At 42.7% G+C, this 21119-nt stretch overlaps 1 protein-coding gene across 1 annotated transcript in view; it reads left to right on the top strand.

Annotated features, from left to right (window-relative positions):
• LOC150053734 (scavenger receptor cysteine-rich domain-containing protein DMBT1-like) overlaps positions 1-21119 on the top strand; it is a 160458-nt gene that overhangs the window by 85328 nt on the left and 54011 nt on the right. Inside the window, exons 15-18 of the mRNA XM_090345507.1 lie at positions 14424-14477; positions 16459-16524; positions 18786-18854; positions 19654-19971. Of these exons, the coding sequence (XP_090201633.1) occupies positions 14424-14477; positions 16459-16524; positions 18786-18854; positions 19654-19971 (507 nt within the window). The remainder of the gene's footprint in view (positions 1-14423; positions 14478-16458; positions 16525-18785; positions 18855-19653; positions 19972-21119) is intronic.

Genomic DNA, 21119 nt, shown 5'->3' with positions numbered 1-21119 from the left:
ACCAGGCTGGCCTCATTTTGTAGAACATTGGATTGGCTTGGTCAGAACGTCCATCAATAATCGGCACAGGTAGTTAGTCCTTCCTCCCAGATGGTTCTGTAACTGTGCACTCCACCAACTTCAGACTGGAAATATACAAGACTGTACACAGTGCCCTTCTTGTCATTATTCCCTTGCAACAAATTAATCACACCTACTATCATCATTCCTAGTACAATTAGGTATTTAAAGCGTACAGAGAATATAAGTCATCTGGAACATTTACCTTCCACTTACTCTGTGGAGTTGAGGGGTCTCTAGGTTAAAATGTTTCTGCACTGCTCTCTGGTTGTGGGAATTTCTACACATTATTTTGGGGTGTGTGTGTGTGTGTGTGTGTGTGTGTGTGTGTGTGTACGCGCGTGCACACGTGTGCACACCAGTACTGGGGTTTAAGCTCAGGGCCTCACACTCTCATTTAGAATTTTTGGTTAAGTCTGGCCCTCCATCACTTGAGCCAGAGTTCTAGTTCCTCTACAAATTCAGCAGGATTAACTGAGCCTCACTGATGTAGGCACCAGGGAAACAGTGATAAACCAGCCCTCTGTCAAGTTATTTTCTTAAATCCCCAGACCTACCACACAGCGTCCACCCCTCTTAGCGTGCTGGCAGAGTTCGGAAATTTGTATGTAGATCACAGTGTATGGGGACGGGGGAGTCCTTCGTAAACATCAGCCGTCCAGGAGTGCCCAGTGATCATGAGCCATGCTGTTATCTCTTAGTATCACGGGGTAACATGAGGCCACAGTGCCCTTAGGACTCCATCCTACCAAACTGGCTTCTGGATGTAACTTCTAGAATCACTAGTCAAGTTTTACAAGTTAAGCACAAACTTACCGGCACAAATGGGACTTTTCTCTGAAACCTATGAAACGTGTGAACACTTATAAAGAGCAAGAAGTCTTGATTTCTTCAAACCTCAACATAATATAACCAACTGCATTCCATTCCAGTGAAAGGCTCAATTGTTTCTGCATATGGTAAGTAACCGGAAAGTGGGAATTTCCTGCTCATTCTTATCATTTTTCAAGAGCAGCTTGTGCCTGCGGAGATCTTGCCCCATCCTCCACCAACACAGAACACAATCTGCTCCTCAAGAGCCACAGGCCCCAGCAGAGGCAGAAGAAGAATGTAGAAGAAGAGGGACAAAGGAGAGAAAGCGGTCTGGGGGTAGGCACAGGCCAAAGAATGCAGCAAAGACAATTTGGAAACACTTGTTGAGCCTTAGACAACCCAGCTATGGGTTTAAATGCATTTACCTTAGTCACTTACCGAGAATGGTGTCAGCAGTCAATAATAACAAAAAGGGTGGGGAAAATTAAGGACACTCAGAAATGAAATATACAGCTATCCAGAATCACAGTTTCAAAGAACATTTAAACTGGCAGTTTGTTGTGCTATAATAAAAACTTTGGAAAGAGGCCTGTAACCATACCACCATCTATAGTGTGTGAAATGAATACTAGTGCCTAGATAATTAGCAAGAAAAGGTGTGCATGCCTAGAAAGTCAACTTTAAAGGATCTACACTAATAACGCCTGGATTGTGAGCACTCGTTTTATTTGCTCCTGCAAATTTTTCATGTGGTTTGCATGGTTTTATTAGTGAATGTATATTATTTTAATCATGCTCTTATATAAAAGTTTTTAAATATGTCATTGGTTTTTTGATGGAATTCAATTCCTTTATTTATTTTGGTTCCAATCTTGGGCTTAAACTCAGGACCTGAGCACTGTCCCTGAGTTTTTTTTGCTCAAGGCTAGCTAGCACTCTTTTCACTTGAGCCACAGTTCTACTTCTGACTTTTTGGTGGTTGGATAGCGATAAGAGTCTCATGAACTTAACTGCCCAGCCTAAATTTGAACCATGATCCTCAGATCTCAGCTAGGTTTACAGGCGTGAGCCACTAATGTTCAAGTCACAATCTCATTGTTTTTAAACCTGTGTCCCTTATAATATTTAATCATTCTGATGAAAAAGATAGAGAAAATTTTGTCCTGGGAGGACTTCAGGCAGCATTTCTAACGGCATATGCTGTCTTGGGTGGTTCTGGAATCATCACCCTGGTTCTGCAGAGGAAACAGTGGGCTGAGTGAGGTGCAGCATGTGCCAGTGCATGCGTGAAGGAGGCAAGAGAAAATGTAAGCAAAGCTCAGGTTTCTAATGGTGAAATTAATATATATGTCAGTACTCTTCACAGCTTAAAGACGCAACTCATGTCCTTCCCAGCTTCTCCTAATGCGGAAAGAGAGAACATTGGAGCTGCTTCAACGTTCCATTAAAATGAACACTTAGTGTGATCAGTACTACAGAGAATATTAGAACTTGCCGGCTTTGCTCCCTGGAGGCCTCCTCTAGCTTTGTTTCCTCCTCCTCCTCCCCCTCCTCCTCCTCCTCCTCCTCCTCCTCCTCCTCCTTCTTCTTCTTCTTCTTCTTCTTCTTCTTCTTCTTCGTCTCCTCCTCCTCCTCCTCCTCCTCCTCCTCCTCCTCCTCCTCCTCCTCCTCCTCCTCCTCTTCTTCTTCTTCTTCTTCTTCTTCTTCTTCTTCTTCTTCTTCTTCTTTCTCTTCCCCTCCTCCTCCTCCTCCTCCTCCTCCTCCTCCTCCTCCTCCTCCTCCTCCTCCTCCTCCTCCTTCTTCTTCTTCTTCTTCTTCTTCTTCTTCCATTAGTGGGGATGGAACTCAGGGTTAATCAAATGCGCTACCTCTTGAATCAGTCCCTAAGTTGTTTTCCTTTTAGTCTGTTCTTCAGAGGTTTCATACTTTTGCCCAGGCCTGGTCTCCAAGCAAGGTCCTCTTGTGCCTACCTCCTGGTTAGCTGGAGTTGTAGGCATGCAAATGTGGCAGCAATTTTTTCCTTGTCCCATATATTTTTTCAGACTTTAATATATACTTTTGTTGTAATTTATAGAGGGGTTATAGTTACATTCACCAGATAGTAGATGCATAACTTCTCACACACTGATACCCTTCTCATGTTTTTCCCCCATTTTCCTCCCCCCACCCCCTCCCAATCATCTTGTTTTCTACCCTTCCCTTTCTTTGCCCCATATCTTTTTCTGATTCATTAGCCTACAATGGTACAGTGGCATCCTGGGCCCTAGCCTGACTTGGCCTGGGGTGCAGTTAGAATGTGGGCACCATTATACTGTCTGGGCCAAATCTACTTTGTTGCTCACCATGCTCTTTTAAAAGATTCACTCAGGGCCAGGAGTTTGGCCTTGTGGTAGAATGCTTGCCTAGCATGCATAAAGACCCAGGTTCGATTCCTCGGTACCACATACATACAGTGCTTGCCTAGCATGCATAAAGACCCAGGTTCGATTCCTCGGTACCACATACATAGAAATAGCCAGAAGTGGTGCTGAGGCTCAAGTGGCAGAGTTCTAGCCTTGAGAAAGTCCAAGGACAGTGCCCAGGTCCTGAGCTCAAGCCAGGACTGGCAAAAAATTATTTTTTATTGTAATTAGTAAAAGGGTTACATGATATTTGCTAGATAGAAGGTGCATTAATTCACATACATTGATACCCTTTCACATGTCTTGGTACCCGTAAAAGATTCAAAATTTCTCTTAGGGACTTCATCCAGACGTCCTTGCTCAAACATCCACTGTCCACAGAAGCCTCCCCGGCTCCTGCTCCAAAGTACTTCCCATCAGTAACGGGCCCCTGCACAGTGTTACCTGTCTGGATCACTCGAATGCAGAACTGTCTCATGGCAGGGATATTGTATGTTTACTGATGCAGCCCCAGTGCCCAGAACAAGGTTGGTATATGGTATTTGTTGAAGGGAAAGAAGGAGGAAGGAAAAGAAAGAGGTTATGGCTGGTGGGGAAGATTTCTCCCCTAATTTCCATAGCAGTAAGCAGTCCCGGTGCTCTGCTGAGTCTTCCAACATGGCCCTTGTGTCCTTCCTGCTTACCTAAACCTGTGTTTATCTAGAGTGGTTACATCCTAGAAACTACACCTGCCTATCTCTTGAAGACGCAGCTACTACACTGTCATCTTGATAGACAGGTGTCAGCTGAGAGCTTGAGTTCCTCACGGGACTCTGAATGCCTTCCACAGAATCCTGGAGGAACCTGGGTCTTAATGAAAGCCTCAGGCCATCAATCAAAGCAGGAGAGATCAAGCGTGCAACCTTTTCAAACTCTATTATTGGTAGTTGGACAATCCAAGACTCAATTCAATGTCTCAGTGCTTACTATAGTAAAACAATCTTAAATATCTTGTATACATTACACTGCAAATAGTTCCATGTCCTCTCAGGAGGGCAGTTGTTCTTAATAACAGAGCATCAGATATCATTTATCTTGCTGGTTTTCTCCTGTGTGTTGTTCAAACATGCTTTTTAATTATTGACAGTGACCCTCTGAGACCTATACTGTTCCAGTGTGAGAGAGCAGAAGTGCCAAATGCTAATTTAACAAGAGAATCTGCCCTCAGAGATTTGGCTGATGTTAGAGCATTTCCGCATTTCACTAACGTGATGGTGTCCGCTTGAAAGATGTGTCTCTTTCATTATGTAATAAGATGACATGGCCTTTTTTTCCTTCTCCTCTTTCCTTTTACTATCTCTGGAAAATATCATAGAGTACAAACATCATATGATGGACTCAATGTGTTGAAAGACACAGAATAGGAAATACTGGGAAGAAATCTCATTTGGTTCTCTAAAGTATCAGAAGGTGGGCAGCATGCAGGATAGAAATAAAAGGGTTATTTTGCCCGGTCTCTAATGTTCATAGGCATGAACACTGAGATAATTTGGGAACTGTGGGTTCTGAAATAAGAGATTATATGTCCCTCTGATCCCTTGAGACCTTGAGAAGCTTGGAGTTAGAGTTTCCCATGAGGGTAAGGAGAAGAAAGGCAAAGGGTAGGGTGATAGGACATAGAGGCTGAAGAAAGAAACTAGAACTATACTAACTCGGGATCACACAGGGACACCAGCAACACAGCGAGCACCAGTGAGGAGGGAGGATTGTGTTTGAGGACAGGACAAGACTACAGGACAGGTATATCACAGATGGCAGTGTGAACCAGAGCCAACAGCTAGGAACCGGGGGTTCCCCCACTGAGGGCATGTAGCCATGAAACGATTAGCAGATTTCCATCACATGCTACAGGAAACCATGTCTTCCACTGGAAACAGAGCACCCAGTGTCCTCTCACCTCCAAGGAGCCTCAGAGCCTCATCTGCCTAACCAGGTACTAGCACACTGTTTAACGTTTCTTCTTTCTGATTTCATCTTCCAACAGCTTCCACAAAAGACCTATAGCAGGGGAAATCTTTCTCTATCTCAAATATATATGAAACAGACAAGGAAATCAGTTGTCCCCTGCTCTGGATGTCTGCCAATCCAAGCCTGTGCAAAGCACCAGATTTCTAGGGCCACGCCTCCCCCCAGCTGGGAAGCCCAGAGAGTGTATAAAGCTGGAACTCCAAGCTGGCAGGTGTCAGGAAGGCCTCCCAAATATGGGCTGCCATGCCTGCCTCCTTTGGCTACTGCTCTTCCAAGCTGCTTTGCTCCCTGAAGCAGGTAGGCAGCCGCCAGTGTCCCAGGGCTGTTTTGTGCATGCCTTGTGTCAGTTGGAAAGGGAAGGTGGACAAAGGGATACTTTAAACTCCCTGTTTAATGGGCCCCAGACTCTGATGAGGCATTGCTGGGGTAACCAAACCATGCATCATCACAATCGATTGTATGAAAATGGGGTCAGATATTTTCTGTAAGATCTGTTTTCTTTAAATAAAGTACTAGCCAATGTATAGCTCTTTGTGTAGGCTATTGGATAGAAATGGACAACAATGCAATGTTCAGCTTTAAATAATCTAATAAGGATTTTAAACTAGTATTTGTCTTGTAAATTATATTTTGATATTCAGCACTAGGGTTGTTGAATTAAAGACATGGGTTCTTTATTGTTGCTGAATGGAGCCAAAAAATGTACTGTAAAATAATCTTAGCTTAACATATTTGGCATGTCATAGAATTATCTGGACTTGATTTATGAAGCTGTCTTATCCAAACATATATCTTTCTATAAAAGCAGATTGGTCCTTTTCATATTCTTGCTCTTAATGTGTATCATACATCTAGTCCTCTTAAGGAAGTTTTAATTTACTTTGGAGCTAAACAAATTTAAAATACCAACATAATTTTATTTATGTTGTCATTATTTCGTGGCTTTTGGTAAAAAAAAAAATGTGAGGTCCCCAATTAGTTATTTTTCCCCCATTTTTCACTCTCATAAAAATTTGGGAAAACTTTTGGCCTACCAACACCTTGAATATAATCCTTACCAACTGGAAAAGAGCCACAGAATCATGGTTGAGTATAAAGTTAATGCTCAAATTCTTTTTTTTAATATTTTCAAGTATTTTTTCAGATTCATTGATGTCCAATATCTAAACACAGTTATCAGGATATACTAGGGTGTTAGAGATTTAATGATTCCTGAATCCTTTGGGTTTCTGAGTTGTGTTTCTTGATTGCATGTTGTCCTATAAGGTTTATGCCTGGGAATGTGGGCATTAGGGCCATAAGAACTGGAAAATTCTAGCCTTGACTGGATTCTTTCTGCCTCCAGAACTTAAATATGTTTTTGATCTTCCTGCTTCAATAACCTCTCATATAAAGAGTATAAAGAAAGAGTATAATGCATAGAGTTATTAAAGGGGCATTAATGAAATGGTGTTAGTAAAATACTTAGGAAAATGATTCTGGCATAGAAAATGTAAAGTCACTATCAAATACAATGGTAGACGCTGTAAAAGATAGAATGTGTGTCATAAAATAGGAGGTAATAAAAACATAGATTCTCATATTTAGAACATAACATTTTTCCATTGGAGCTCCACTCTCCAAGGAACCAAGATGTTTTCCCTTTTGATACTTCAACAAAACTTTCAATTGAGTTTTTTCTGCCAGGTCCTTTATGCTATGCAAGTCAGTCCTCTAAACAGTATCATCTGCACTTGGAAACTGATGGGAGTTCTCATGCATGACAATATTTGGAAATCTCTAAGAGAATTCCAGATTGAATCTATCATATTTGTTTCACTGTAGGAAAAAGAGACACCGAGTTTGTGCTGTGCCAGGCTGCCTTTGAGAAGGTTGCTGTTGGTACAGCAGTCACCCATGGACCCATCCAGGAGCCCCACTGAACTCTGCCTTCTCCGTTCCCTACCCTAGGCCTTGGGAAGTGAAAATGGCTTAGGACCCAAATTTTCCAACTTATTACCAAATATCAGAGCTGTTTGCCATGCTGGGGACACAGGCCCCTACTGTGGCCTCAGGACTCAGGACCCTCAGCAAAATAAAAGGCCTTCATAAACAGGCTAAGTTAAAGAATGAGCAGCAATAAGTAAAAATATTACACCCTTGACTAATCTCCACCCAGAAGACCCTCCCAAAATAAAAATAAGAGGATTATGAGATCATTTCCCCAGTTACTGCAAATCTAAGGATATTTGAGAGTCACAATGGATTTTGGAGTCACCGTTTGTAAGTCTCAGATATCAATGGGACTATTTTTTCTCCTGGCTCCCAGACTCCTCCTTTGTCCCTGTCACCTTTGTCACCCTTTGGCTACACCTGGGTGGGTCTTCCACCCTGAAGCTTTCCAGTGTGCGTGTGTGTGTGTGTGTGTGTGTGTGTGTGTGTGTGTGTGTGTGTGCCAGTGTTCTTGAGCTTCCAGGAAAACTAGGATTAGTGACATAAAATAGCCCAACAGGCTTTTTCTGGCTCTTGCTGATTGCACAAGAGGCTTATGAATAACCCAGCACGATCTTCCAGGAACAACCTCAGGGAACACACCAACCCTCTGCTGGGATATTTTTTTTTTTATTGTCGGGATAACACAGAGAGGGGTCACAGTTACATTCGCCAGGTAGTAGGTGCATTACTTCTCACACATTGATAAATTGGGGTGGAAGAGGATATGAGAGCCTCCCCAGAGACCAACCTCCCCAGAGATATGAACAGCGATTGTGTGAGGGCCACAGGAGCCAGATTCACCCACAGGCTTGAGAATCTGTAATTGTCATCAACCTAATTTCTGGTTTATAAACGGGAGGTGAATATTTCCATTGCCCGAGTGCTCCTTGCACGCTAGGCACTTGATTTGTATTTGCAGATGAGCCAAGATGGGAACTCAGTGGTAAACTTAGCCAAGTACTAAGAGGTATAAATACTTGGTTCCAGGTGACAGGCCAGGGTAAGCAGGGGTTTGGAAATAAGGCACTGTGTATATGCTCTGGGTATTTTTTTTCTCCAGTACCCTGGATTTGGCATCAACAGTAATGCAATGATAGTTATTCAAGAATTTAAGTTCTTAGGCTAAAATCTCAATGTGCCCAGAGTTTGATATTGCCAGAGTAAGTGGGGAGGGGTCCAGTGCTTCTGAAAAAGAATCTCCTGTGATGTCCCATCACAGGGTCAAATACACTGATCCGTGGATAATTCCATTCAAAATAAGGGGTCTCCATGAAGAACTGACAGGGTTCCATTCTGTCCCCCATAAGTGTGTTATCTGGTTCTCACCTTGGTAAAAATGAAACCACAATACCCTACAAAGTAATCATGAATCTTAAACAGTGTCACTCGAAGGGGCCTGTCTCCATGATGAGAACACAGATGGCGTTTGCAGTGATGGGAAGGATGGTGGGGAAGGTGGCTCCTTTCACCAACGCAGGTTGGAGTTCAGCTGCCTTTCTCCCGAAGAGCGGCTTGTTATGCAGCTGGTGGAAGGTTCCAGAAGGTGTTCTGGCTCAGTGGAGGTGTATTTTGAAGGCATGTGGGGCATAGTGTGTGATGGTGTGTGGACAAGATGGATACACAAGTCATGTGCCCGCAGCTGGACAGGGTGACAGCCATCTCTGGCCCTGGAGAGGCCTACTTTGGCCAGGGCTGTGGCTCCATTCTTCTGAATGATGTGCCATGCTCTGGGACCGAGGCCCCCCCTGGGGCAGTGCTCTCACACCGGCTACATTCAAACAGAAAGACCTACATAATAAATACTAAAGTAATAAGTTAGCTCCTTAAACCTAGTCAAGAAGTATAATCATTGAGGGTATTGTGTGTCTATCTATGTTCTTGATGGATGTTTTTTCATGTTATTATTCCTTCTGTAATTAAAATTCCATCAAAATACATGTGCTCTATAAAGCTCCTGCGATCCACTGAATTATTCTGTGAGTAAAATGACTATTTTCCTCCTATTTGAGAGTGCTATGGAGTTAGTCCATTGGGGACAGCATAGTCACAATTAGATTGAACATGGGTCATTAGACACAGTGTGCTAATTATATTATTATTTATACATTTGATGGTCAATTGAAGACAACTAAACTAAGCCAGAGAGTCAAAATTTTTATTTCTGAGAGCTATAATTTGTCATTTTAAAATTCACTTGTGACAGGAGAGTCTTTAGCAACTACCCTTTTCTTAAAAAAATCTTCTCTTTTCCTACCTGTTAACAGAGACTGATGACTCACTGGCTACATCAGGTAAGTTCACGCTTCTGTTTTATGGATGACATTTTCAATCCCAACACAAGTTGTTGGAAGATAACAGAGGAACAGTATTGGAAGGGATTTGGTTGTCTTATTTCAGTGGCCATTTCTGTAGTCCTGAGCCATTAAGGTAATCCAGCCATTAAGAACAAAACGCTGTGGAGTCACTTTCTTCCTTCTAAATAATGAGCTTCTTTTTCATTTCAATCATAAATATTTTGGTTATTCCCTGGTGTTGTTATTTCCATTTTTCCAGTGAAAATGCTTTTAAAAGCATAATTGCTAGGTTGGGAGTTTGTCCTAGTGGTAGAGTGCTTGCCTAGCATGCATGAAGACCCAGGTTTGATTCTTCGGTGCCACATACATAGAAAATAACCAGAAGTAGTGCTGAGGCTCAGGTGGTAGAGCTCTAGCCTTGAGAAAATCCAAGGACAGTGCTCAGGCCCTGAGTTCAAGCCCAGGAACTGGTAAAAAAAAGCATAATTCCTACCTCCATATTGAGGAAAAACATTAGTAGTTTCTATTGCTGGTATGATAGTCTAGTAACTGTCCTTTTGCACTCTGTGAGACTCAGGGCAGCTGGGAAAGGGCTGTAACCCTGACTGCCATGTTCTAACATTTCATGTTCTAACTCTTTCATGGTTTGTCACCAAACTCTCCACCCCTCTCCTGGCAGAGAATGCTGAAGAATCACTGCCAATGCCCCAAGGTAGGAAGTTATTTCCTGCTGAAGTACAAGTGGTCTTTATGGGGTATAAATATTACCTTTTAGTTTAAAGACAATTTTGTTTTTCATTGATGTTACTGGGTTAAATTTTGAAGGGAGAACCAGTTACGTATTCTGTACATAGTGGGGCCCAGTTATGAATGGACTGTCTAACCAAGTAGATGGCCTCCGATTCTTCTGGTGACTGGCTTGCTGTCATTATGTGGCATTCCCAAAAACCAATATTGCCTAATGTGTCTTCCAAACAATCAAGTCACGACAGCTTGTTCAATTCTAGGGCCTAGCTGGGCAGGGTGGCTCACGCCTATAATCTTAACTACTCAGAATGTTGAGATCTGAGGATGGAGGCTCAAAGCCAGCCCAGGCACTAGAAACTATAAGGCTCTTATCTGCAGTTAACTTCAAGAAAATAGGAAGTGGTGCTATGGCTCCAGGGGTAGGGCGGTAGCCTTGAGCTGAAAAGCTCAGAGAGAATACCCAGTACCCGGGCCCAGAATTCAAGCCCCATGATCACAAAAAAAAAAATCCTAGAGGCTTTCACTTTTTGTAATTCACATTTAGGTTTTTTTTGAGAACTATTAAGCAGGTTATCTAAAGGTTATTAATTAATTATAAGTTAATAAGAAATATTTCAATTTATTTGTACTAATAGGTGATGGAAGTTTGGTAACCATATTATCTGGTAAGAAAAACCTTTTTGTTATCTTCTCCTTGATATGACATGATTTCCTTTTTTTTTTTTCTTGCTAGTTGTGGGGCTTGAACTCGGGGCCTGAGCACTGTCCTTGGGCTTTTCTGAAGGCTAGCACTCTGCCACTTGAGCCACAGCACCGTGTCCAGCTTTTTCTATGTATCTGATACTGAGGAATTGAACCTGGTTCTTTGTGCATGCTAGGCAAGCATTCTTACTACTAGGCCAAACTCCTGGCCCTGACATGATTTTTTGACATTATGATTATGACAGTGATTTGAATCATACTTTGCATTTTAATTCTGTTCTTTTCCTGGGCCAGTGGCATTCAGTATAATATTCTTCTTCTCCATCCAAATTCAGGAGAGAAGTAGATGACAGTGAATGATGAGCTAGTTCTCTGGGTGATTTTTCATAACCTATCCATAATAAGTGACTTTGATGGAAATGATTTCCAGGGTCTTGCTACAATAGATTAACTATTGGCTTAAGAGGGCGAAAGAAAAGAAAAAGGAGGAGGACATAAAAGAAGGAGAAAAAGGAGGAAGAGGAGGAGGGGGAGGGGAAGGAGACTTCCCTTGAAAGATAATATTGACCTTCATTTTGAACGTGGCTTTCATAGTTGTCCTTAAGCTTTTATTTGACCAGCTTTGAAAATATTCAAACTGACAATTTTTGTAAATAACATGTTTTTGGATTTTCTTTAGAGGAAGAACCATTCACTCACACATAATATATGGTATTATATGATAACCCATTGCTGCTATTCCAAACAACATAACCTACTGGCTTAAACAACATAGAGTTATTGCCTTACAATTCTGGAGGTGAGAGATCCAAAGTGGTTTTCACTTAGACACCAGCAAGGGGTGAGTCAGGCTACCTTCATTCTGAGAGCTCTTGAAAAACAGCTCTGACACTTATAAGGAAATGGAAAGAGTTGAGAAAAATTATATTAAACAAAGTAAGCCAGACCCAAAGAAACATAGGTTGCAATGTTTCCCTCATATGTAATAATTATAATGTGCCTATATATTTACGAGTAAACCCAACGGACAGTAAAAGACAAAAAGTACACTTGGATATGATAAGCTAAACAGTATTCTAAACATTCAGACAATAAGCTCAAAGGAGGACACTCTTTGGAGGGGATCATAAGGACTCCCTGTAGTTATGCACATATGATCATATGAAACGATGCTTTTTGAAATGAACTCCAAGAAATTGAAATAGGGGTTTTTTATTGTATTGTTTGTAGTACTTTTCCTCCTCCTCCTCCTCCTCCTCCTCCTCCTCCTCCTCCTCCTCTTCTTCTTCTTCTTCTTCCTCCTCCTCCTCTTCCTCCTCCTCCTCCTCTTCCTCCTCCTCCTCCTCCTCCTCCTCCTCCTCTTCTTCTTCTTCTTCTTCTTCTTCTTCTTCTTCTTCTTCTTCTTCTTCTTCTTCTTCTTCCTCCTCCTCCTCCTCCTCCTCCTCCTCCTCCTCCTCCTCCTCTTCTTCTTGTTCTTCTTGTTCTTCTTCTTCTTCTTCTTCTTCTTCTTCTTCTTCTTCTTCTTCTTCTTCTTCTTCTTCTTTCTCTTCTTCTTCTTCTTCTTCTTCTTCTTCTTCTTCTTCTTCTTCTTCTTCTTCTTCTTCTTCTTCTTCTTCTTCTTCCTCTTCTTCCTCTTCTGTTTTTTGTCACTGTTTTTGGATTTCTGTATTCTTTGTCTTGTATGTTATCTGACTTGGGGAGGGGAAGGGAAAGCACAGAAATGGTGAGCTAAAGGGTTAACCAAGTCAACAGTAATCCCCACTAGACATTATTTTGGAAATGAACTTTAAAACTTTGGGTGGAGGGGAAGTCAGGAGGAGAAAAACTGGGAGAAAATAAGGGAGAAGGTGAAAATTGGTGACAAAGAGGTGGGATAAATTTTCTAACACTTATGTATGTAGTGGTTACTTTGGAGTTAAGACAATATTGTATCTTGCAAAATCCCAGCGTGCCCCTAAATAGCTATGCACCATGGAGTGCTTTGAGAAGTTGTGAACCATTAGCACGTGTTTCTTTATTGCAGTCCTCCCTGTTGCTGGCTCAGCTCCGCTCTCGCCCCGGACTGCTGTGCATTCAACCACCTCAGGTAAGACCCAAGCACCTCTGCTCCTGAGCTCACTGCTGCTGTTACTAAGCACCCATAGTGCTTAAGATAGGGTTAATTGGAGAGAAGAAAATGGACCTTACGTGGTTTGTATTTCACAGGGTCAACCCTTATATCAACACTGACTCTCTGATTTTACCAAAAAACAAAACAGTCATTCAAGACTTTTCATGTTGCATCCTTTACATATGCAAAGAATAAGAGGGAAATAGGTGTGTGTGTGTGTGTGTGTGTGTGTGTGTGTGTGTGTGTGTGTGTGTGTGTGTATGTATGCATGTATGTGTCTGAGAAAGGAAAATTATCAGAATCCCAAAATGTTTGCTTGCTCCTCTTGGCTGTGTTAGGTCTGCAGTGACCACAGACCTCCCTGCTTCCTCTTCACCTGCCTGGAACCAGAAACACCTGTCTGCTAATCACCTGACTGTGAGTCAGGCTCTGAGGTCACTTCTCATCCACTGGGGTCATTTCCTGAGCGGCCCTGGTCAGCCTCCCTTGGACAGTGAGAGAGTTCCTAGGTTTTGAGATTGCTTCTGCGTTCACTGTGGTCCCGCCTCTGGCCTCTCCCTATGTGATCCAGGTCCACACCAGGCCCCCTCCTCCTCTTTTTCTTTCTCCTTCGACTCAGTCTTGGCACCACCTCCATCTTGTGTGGCCCGTAGTTTCTGTCTCCCTCCCCCAATAGGGTTTTCTGCTTGAACCATGTGGTGATTTTCCTTTTCTTTCTGGTTAATCTTACAGGCTGGGTACTTCAGGCTTATTAAATGAAAGAAAAACTCAAGTAAATATTGGACAAATGAAGACCTCCTGACTTGTTCTCAGCTCACATTCTTATGCTCACTTTCAAACATAGTGAGAAAACCCACTAAAACACTCAGTTCTCATTTCTAAATGACAAAATAAGAGTAGATTGGACGTCTGAGTGGCAAACTACACTCTCTTGGCAATGTGATGTTTAGAATGACTCCAGAAGGTAGGATTGGACCTCTTCACTGCCTCCCATTCTGTGACCCTAACTATGTCTCCTTACATCTAAGTCAAGGAGTTGTTGTGTGTATTGCTGCCTCAATTGTATTCTGACTTCCACCCATTCAGACAGCTTGCTGTCTGTCTCTGTGCATTTACTTACTCCAGATGTTGCATTGAAAATGGCAGGCGATGATGGTTTTTTGTGTTTGGAATACTTTTTAAAAGCTGCTGCTTCCTTTTAAGCATCTCCATTGTGTAAAGGTATTGAATTGGTCTCCAGAAGAAGACACGTCCTTCTCTTTCTATCCAATAGTAAACACAGGAGTAACTTCCATTGTATTGTTTCTCCATTAGCTCTCTCAACTTCCACCGACTCAGAAGAGGTTAACCACCAGACAAAGTCCTCAGGTAAGTCAGTGTGCTTTGAGTTAAAACAACAAAAGCTAGGTGTGATGTCTTGTATGTGCTACACTTTAACACTCAGAGAAGAGTTGATATTCGGGATGAAGGGTAAAGTCATTGCTTAACAATGTAGGGAGAATGTGTGAGGCTCAATATGACCTTTTGCTGCCAGACTTGCACACCAAAAGCCAAGGTTTCCTCCGTTGTGCTCATTGCTGTAGCCTTGATTGATGCTCCTCATTACACTCGGAGCATGACGGGCACTGAATAAATATTCATGGAATGAATGGAAGGACATGCAAATGGTGCATGGGTGGAAAGGGCATTTGGGCCCTTTGGGTGCAGCTTCAGGCTTGGCCAATGTGTTAATCAGTCAGCTTTCTACTGACATGGCAAACACTACCTGAGAAAAGCAACATTTGAGTAGGAAATACAGTTGGGCCCAGATGGCCCAGACCTGTAATCCTAGCTATTTAGGAGGTGAGATCTGAGGATCGCACTTCAAAGCCAGATAGGCAAGAAAGTCCATGAGGTTCTTATCTCCAGTTAGTCACCAAGAAAGCCGCATGTGGAGCTGTGGCTCAAGTGGTAGAGTGTTAGCATTGAGCAAATCCAAACCAAACAAAACAAAAGAAAAGGCTCAGGAACAGTGCCCGGGCCCTGAGTTCAAGCCCCAGGATCAGCACACACAAACACACACACACACACACACACACACACACACACACACGCACTCGCGCACGCACACACACACATGCACATGCACATGCACACAAAAGAGTAGAAATATTCATTTTGGTTCATGATCCCAAGTTCTGGCTCTGTAGTTTCTGTGCTTTGGTGAGGAAGACCATACAATAGAGTCAATCTGTTTACCCTATGATTTTCAGGAAACAGCAAGAAAGAGAAAGAAGGATGGACAGATAAAGAGGGTAAGGGGTGAGAAGGTTACTCTTCCCGGGTAAAATCACAGAGTTCTACTTTTCCAGCTAGTTACCCCACAATGCTCTCATGACCCCATCAGTTTCCCAAAGCCCACCTCCAAACACTGCTGCAGTCACTCATCTGCCTTTGGGGGACACTGCAGCTCCAAATTATAATAGCCAAGAATAATCCTTCCAGACACGGAGTCATGATGGCAAATCCCCCAACCCAAGGCCAGCAGGCAGGAATACCCTGGAAGATGCCAGCATCCTATTTGCACAATTCTCCTTATTCAAAGATAACTTTTTAGCAAACTAATAAAGTCAGATACTTCTAACAAATATTTATACAGAGAACAAAAAAGTTACCATCTTATCAGGTAAGATTGGCGAATTTGCTATTAGCCTCTTTGTCAGGGAGATGAGCTCAGCTGGAACACTTAGCTAGGTTCTGCACTGTCATGCAGAATGACCAAGGACAATCAGCATCTTTCAGAGTGCATGATTTTTTCAGGAGTTTTTTTTTTGTTCAGTTCTTAGTAACTCATGTTACTGCTACATTAATTCAGAATTAAAAGGGAAGAAAGACACTTAGGAGGGTCTGTCAGCCTTCTGAACTTGAATCCATCCTCCTCAGTATCTTTGGCTGAATTTTATAGGCAAATCATTTGGCAAAACAATCCAAGTCTTCGTTTCATTTGGAAGCTAAAGAGAAAAATGCTTGATTATCTCCTTCAAAAAACAACAATCTGCAATGCTTCAAATCTATTAAGTCCAGTAAAGCTCTATTTCTGGGGGAAAAAAAATCTATGAATCAATAGATTCCAGTGAAACTTCCATACAGAAGTACATTTACATTGTTTAGTTAATTAATGGCAACGATGAAGTTAAAGAAGAAGCCCAGCAGTTCGCTATGACTGTGCGGTCAGTCCAAGAGGTTCTGGTTTAAGTGTGACTGAACTGATGGCCCATGGTCAGCTGCTAACAGAGACCTCTGTAGATATAGCCCAAGACAGTCTCAGAAGAGATTTCCAAGTCTGATCTCTATTCCTGTGTCTTTCTAGGTCTACCCATGGCTGACTCAGTATCTGCCAGCCGCAGAGCCAATTTGCCGAAGCTCAGATCCCCAGGTAAGCAGCTTTTTCTACAAACCCACCAACTCCTTGTGAACCCCAGGGATCAGTCTGTAGAGTTGTGTTTTTTAGAATATTATATAATATAATCAATACACAACATTTTATATTCAGATCTTTTTCCCAGCACAATTCCATGTATAGATCATTCCTTTTTCTGGCTAAGCAGTTGCCCTGCATGGATGCACCAGATTTCCTTTATCTGTATATAATTTGATGGGCATTGAATTTGTTTCCAACGTATGATGCCTCTTTATGGCTTCAGTCTGTATTTTTCTTTTTCCTTCTTCATTCTTTTCTATAAACTTTTTATTGTTGTTATAAAGGTGATATACAGAGGGCTTACTGTTACATAAGTCAGGTAAAGAGTAATTTTTTGGATAATGTCACCTCTTTCTTCACTTTTCCTTCTTGCCTCCATCCACGGGTTGTATAGTTTATTTTCAACATAGTGCCTGGTGAATACCACTACTGAATTTGTTTAACTTTTGCTCCTGTATTTTTCTAAATACCAGTATTGCTAAGCATTTCTCTATGTACTTTTATACTCATTCAATTTTTTTATTCTTTTTTAAACTCTATTGTATATGTTGTATGGTTATTTAAACATTATAGTTATAAGTACTTATCATACATATACTTTGCAACATTTTTTCCAGTCTGTCTTTTCATGTTAACAGTGAAGAAATACCCATATTTTTGAAGAGCGTATTGAAAAACTCGCAATGAAATTTAATTGGCATCTTTTCTTTCATTGATTACGCTTTCATCTTTTATTGAAGAAACAGATTGCTTGACCAAGTCTTTCAGATTCTCTCCTGTTTCCTTTCAACTTTCCAGTTAGCTGTTTTCACTTTCAATCAGCTTTCTCAGAAGTTACTGGCTCCTTTGTCGTGTTGTAATTGCTAAGGTTTTTTCTTTTCTTATCAGGAGCTGATAGTCTACCGGCCCCCATCCCTGACAGAAAACCTGACGATGACACTTTGGTACACATGCACCCAGGTCGTTCAAGTCTTTGGGCCCTATGGATTAGGGTGGCCATTTTCTGAAAGTGTATTAGCCGTCCCTCGTCATACCCAGGGGCACTGAACTAAGCAGGATCAGGAAGTCAACAAGAGTGGAGATGAGACGTTTGAGGAACACGACACCTATTTCATCAGTTGGAGTTCTTTAAAGTCTTTTTCTTAGCTGGATAGGGTGGCAGACATCTATAACTCCAGCACTCAGGAGGCAGAGACAGGACAATCCTGAGTTTAAGGCAAGTCTCTATTACATAGTTAGACCCTACTGTGAAACAACAACAATAACAACAAAAGACAGAAGATTTTTGGCAGCTTCATTATGAGCTCCGTTTCTTATCACAGATTTGCAAGGGGCTCTAGAAGCAAGAAACAAAGGCAGGGCATTCTAAAAGATGGTAGAAGGGGCAGTAGGACATGGGGGAGGTTCTTTCTTCTGTGTGCTTTTGTCAAGACCACAGTAATGCACGTTTCCTTAAATGGGTGCAAAGATGATCCAAGAAAGAGAGGCAGGTAAGATCTGGTTACTACATCAGACAGAAGATGGTTTGCCTGACCAACTGGTAAAACAACTTAAATATTTTTATATATTCAGGGCAATTCTGCAGGTCAAACTGCAGTCACCTCTGAAACAAGAGAACCCTCTTCCCCCAGATAAAAAGTTTGAATTAGTGACCTGGATTTTTACCTGCCCCATACTCAACAACCACTTTGTACAAACTGCTCCCATAGTCAAGAACCCTAGGATAGTTTAATGTTTCATCGGAGTTTTTTAAATAAGACCAAAGAGAAAAGGCAGTGGCTAGAAGTCCAATGTGAATGTCATAGTACCCAGGTGACACAGACCCTGCACACATTCACAAACAGACTTGGAATCGAGGTCTGGTCAATTAACTGGATGTAATATCTATATGTGGGGAATTCTGAGACGTGCCTATGAAAGAATAGGCATGGTGCCCCAAACATGGCAGCTTCTGTTAAACAGGCATTTGAGCATGCAGAAACAGAGAGCTAATCTCCACACAAATAGATTATTCGCTTCTGCTGGGGGTCTGAAGAATGGGGTGGGGGCGGGGAGGAGGGAGTGTTCTTCTGCACATTTGCCTCTAAAGAGAAAAAGATTTAGCAGAAAATGCTTGCTGGGACCTTTCAGATTCTTATTGGTTTCACAGTTTCCTTTTCTTTGTGGGTTTTGGGAGTATTTGCCAATGGGGAATGTCCATATGTTCTGGCTCACAGGTGATGGACTGACAGCCACCCTGCCCTCTGCGAGGCGAGTCCAGCTTCCTTCCACCTTCACGATGGCAGGTAAGTCCTGTCTGAAAATGAAGGAAAGGAGCTACATTTCTGACCTGGATCAAGCACACTTTGAGATGCTCACAGGAGTCATACCCTGCAATAACCAGAGAGGGAGGAGAAGAAGGAGGGGGAGGAGGGGGAAGAGGGGGAGGAGGGGGAGGATGGGGAGGAGGGGGAGGAGGGCCTATTTGCCATATTTCTCACAGCAGTCCACTGCTGGATGTGGTGCTCATGTCTTCAAACCAAAACTTGAGAAGCTGAGGTAGGAGAATAATTGAGCTGGATTAAAGGCAAGAACATGGGATAGAGAGAGAGAGAGAGAGAGAGAGAGAGAGAGAGAGAGAGAGAGAGAGAGAGAGAGACAGACAGAGACAGACAGAGAGAGAGAGACAGAGAGAGAGACAGAGAGAGAGACAGACAGAGAGAGGAAGAGGAGAAGAGAAGAGACAGACAGAGATACAGACAGACAGACAGACAGACAGACAGAGAGGTAGTGGGCATTTAATGGTTTTATTAGAATAACAGCTCCAAATACTGATAGCAACCAAAAATATTACACAAAAAATGTGATATTTTGAAACACATTGGTCATTGTAGAAATCTTACCAAACAGGTTGTGACATACTTCAATATTCACCATGTAAAGTTGAGTATGCTTGCTTCTTGTTGGTGACGCATAGACTTGCTGCTCCCTGGCCAGCATCTCTGTAAACTCAAGTCATGACCCCATTAGTCCAAAGACTGAAGAAAATCTCTCTGCCAACAGACGGAGGCCAAAGCCTCAGTGTCTCCTTCTTTGTGTCCACAGAAGCCTGGATGGAGGTGAGGCTGGTGAACGGCACAGGGAAGTGCTCAGGTCGTGTGGAGGTCCTCTTCCAGGACGCGTGGGGGACAGTGTGCGACGACCTCTGGGACCTTGCCGAGGCCACTGTTGTGTGCCGCCAGCTGCAGTGTGGCCGGGCGGTGGCTGCCCCCACAGGGGCCCGCTTTGGAGCAGGCTCTGGGAAGGTCCTGCTGGATGATGTGCAGTGTGTGGGCAGCGAGAGGCACCTGGGGCAGTGCAAGCATGAGGACCAGGCTGAGCCCAACTGCGGACACCTGGAGGACGCGGGCGTCATCTGTGCAGGTGGGCGGCCGACTGAATGTCCTGAGCTCATGACAGAAACGTAGCTCTCGGGCCCCCATACGCAATGTGTGCCACAGAGGCCCTAATACCCGGGAGTGGATAGGGTAGATGCTCTCCTTTAACTGCGAGTTGCAGGTCTTTAATCACTTCTCCAGCAAGAAGATAACGTTCCTTGGTTACCCGAATAAAGTAATTATGGACAATGTCAATGAACCTTGACGGAAGACTAGGTACACCTCCTTCTCTTCTGCCTAGTTATCTTGCATGCTGTTTGCTTGAATTTCCCAAAGGCAGTACTTTGTGAAACTGTATCCTCGGTGTTCTCCACAGGCATTGTTCTATTGTACAGGTGTGTACAGAATATTTTGATGGTATTCAACACCTCCATTCTTTCTTTATCTGCCCTCCCTACTCCCGCTTCTAAATCCATATCCAATCAGGATACCATCTATAGTCTTACCACAGACCTTCTCACAGGACCCTAAACTTTCTGGGTGCCAATAGAGAAAGATGACTAGGACAACTCAGTGTCACGAGATACCAGCAGGTTCTCTGGTCCAGGAGCTGATTGTCATGGTTAGGTTAGAGGCAGGCCCACCAGGGTGGTTGAAATCATCCTCTATGACCATTTCTGTCCCCTGTTGTTGAGGGTTGAAGCAGTCCTCCAGGCCTTATTAAATATGACATAGCATTAATGACTCATACCTTAAGGAAGGCAGGGGTAAAACCCCCAAAGCACATCTCAGGAATTCTAAGCTCTAGTATATACAGGGTAATTTTTCAGGTACTTGTTAAGATGTAGAGAACTCTTGAATCTTAGAGTCATCCTGAACCTGACACTTTGAGGAGAGGCCCTAAATTCCGTGTTTTCACAAATAGAGAGGGATTTAGAACCTCTTGATTTAGGACCAAGTTGTTAGTGACTACGCATGCTTGAGACTACGCTATCTGGTAGGCGATACTGGTGTGCTTGCTTGCTTTCTCTGTATGTTGCTGAAACTAGCTTTCAAACCCATATAGGCATAACTTCTCCAGAATACCACTAGGTAAAATAAACTATATGTTTTTCATATATTTTTATTGTAATTAATAGAAGGGTTACATGATTTTTGCCAGATAGAAGGTGCATTAATTCACACACATTGATA

This window comes from Megascapheus bottae, chromosome 15 (assembly GCF_031878675.1).
Source record: "Megascapheus bottae isolate mThoBot1 chromosome 15, mThoBot2.hap1, whole genome shotgun sequence".
NCBI lineage: Eukaryota > Metazoa > Chordata > Mammalia > Rodentia > Geomyidae > Megascapheus > Megascapheus bottae.
This window is presented reverse-complemented; position numbering and strand designations above follow the sequence as displayed.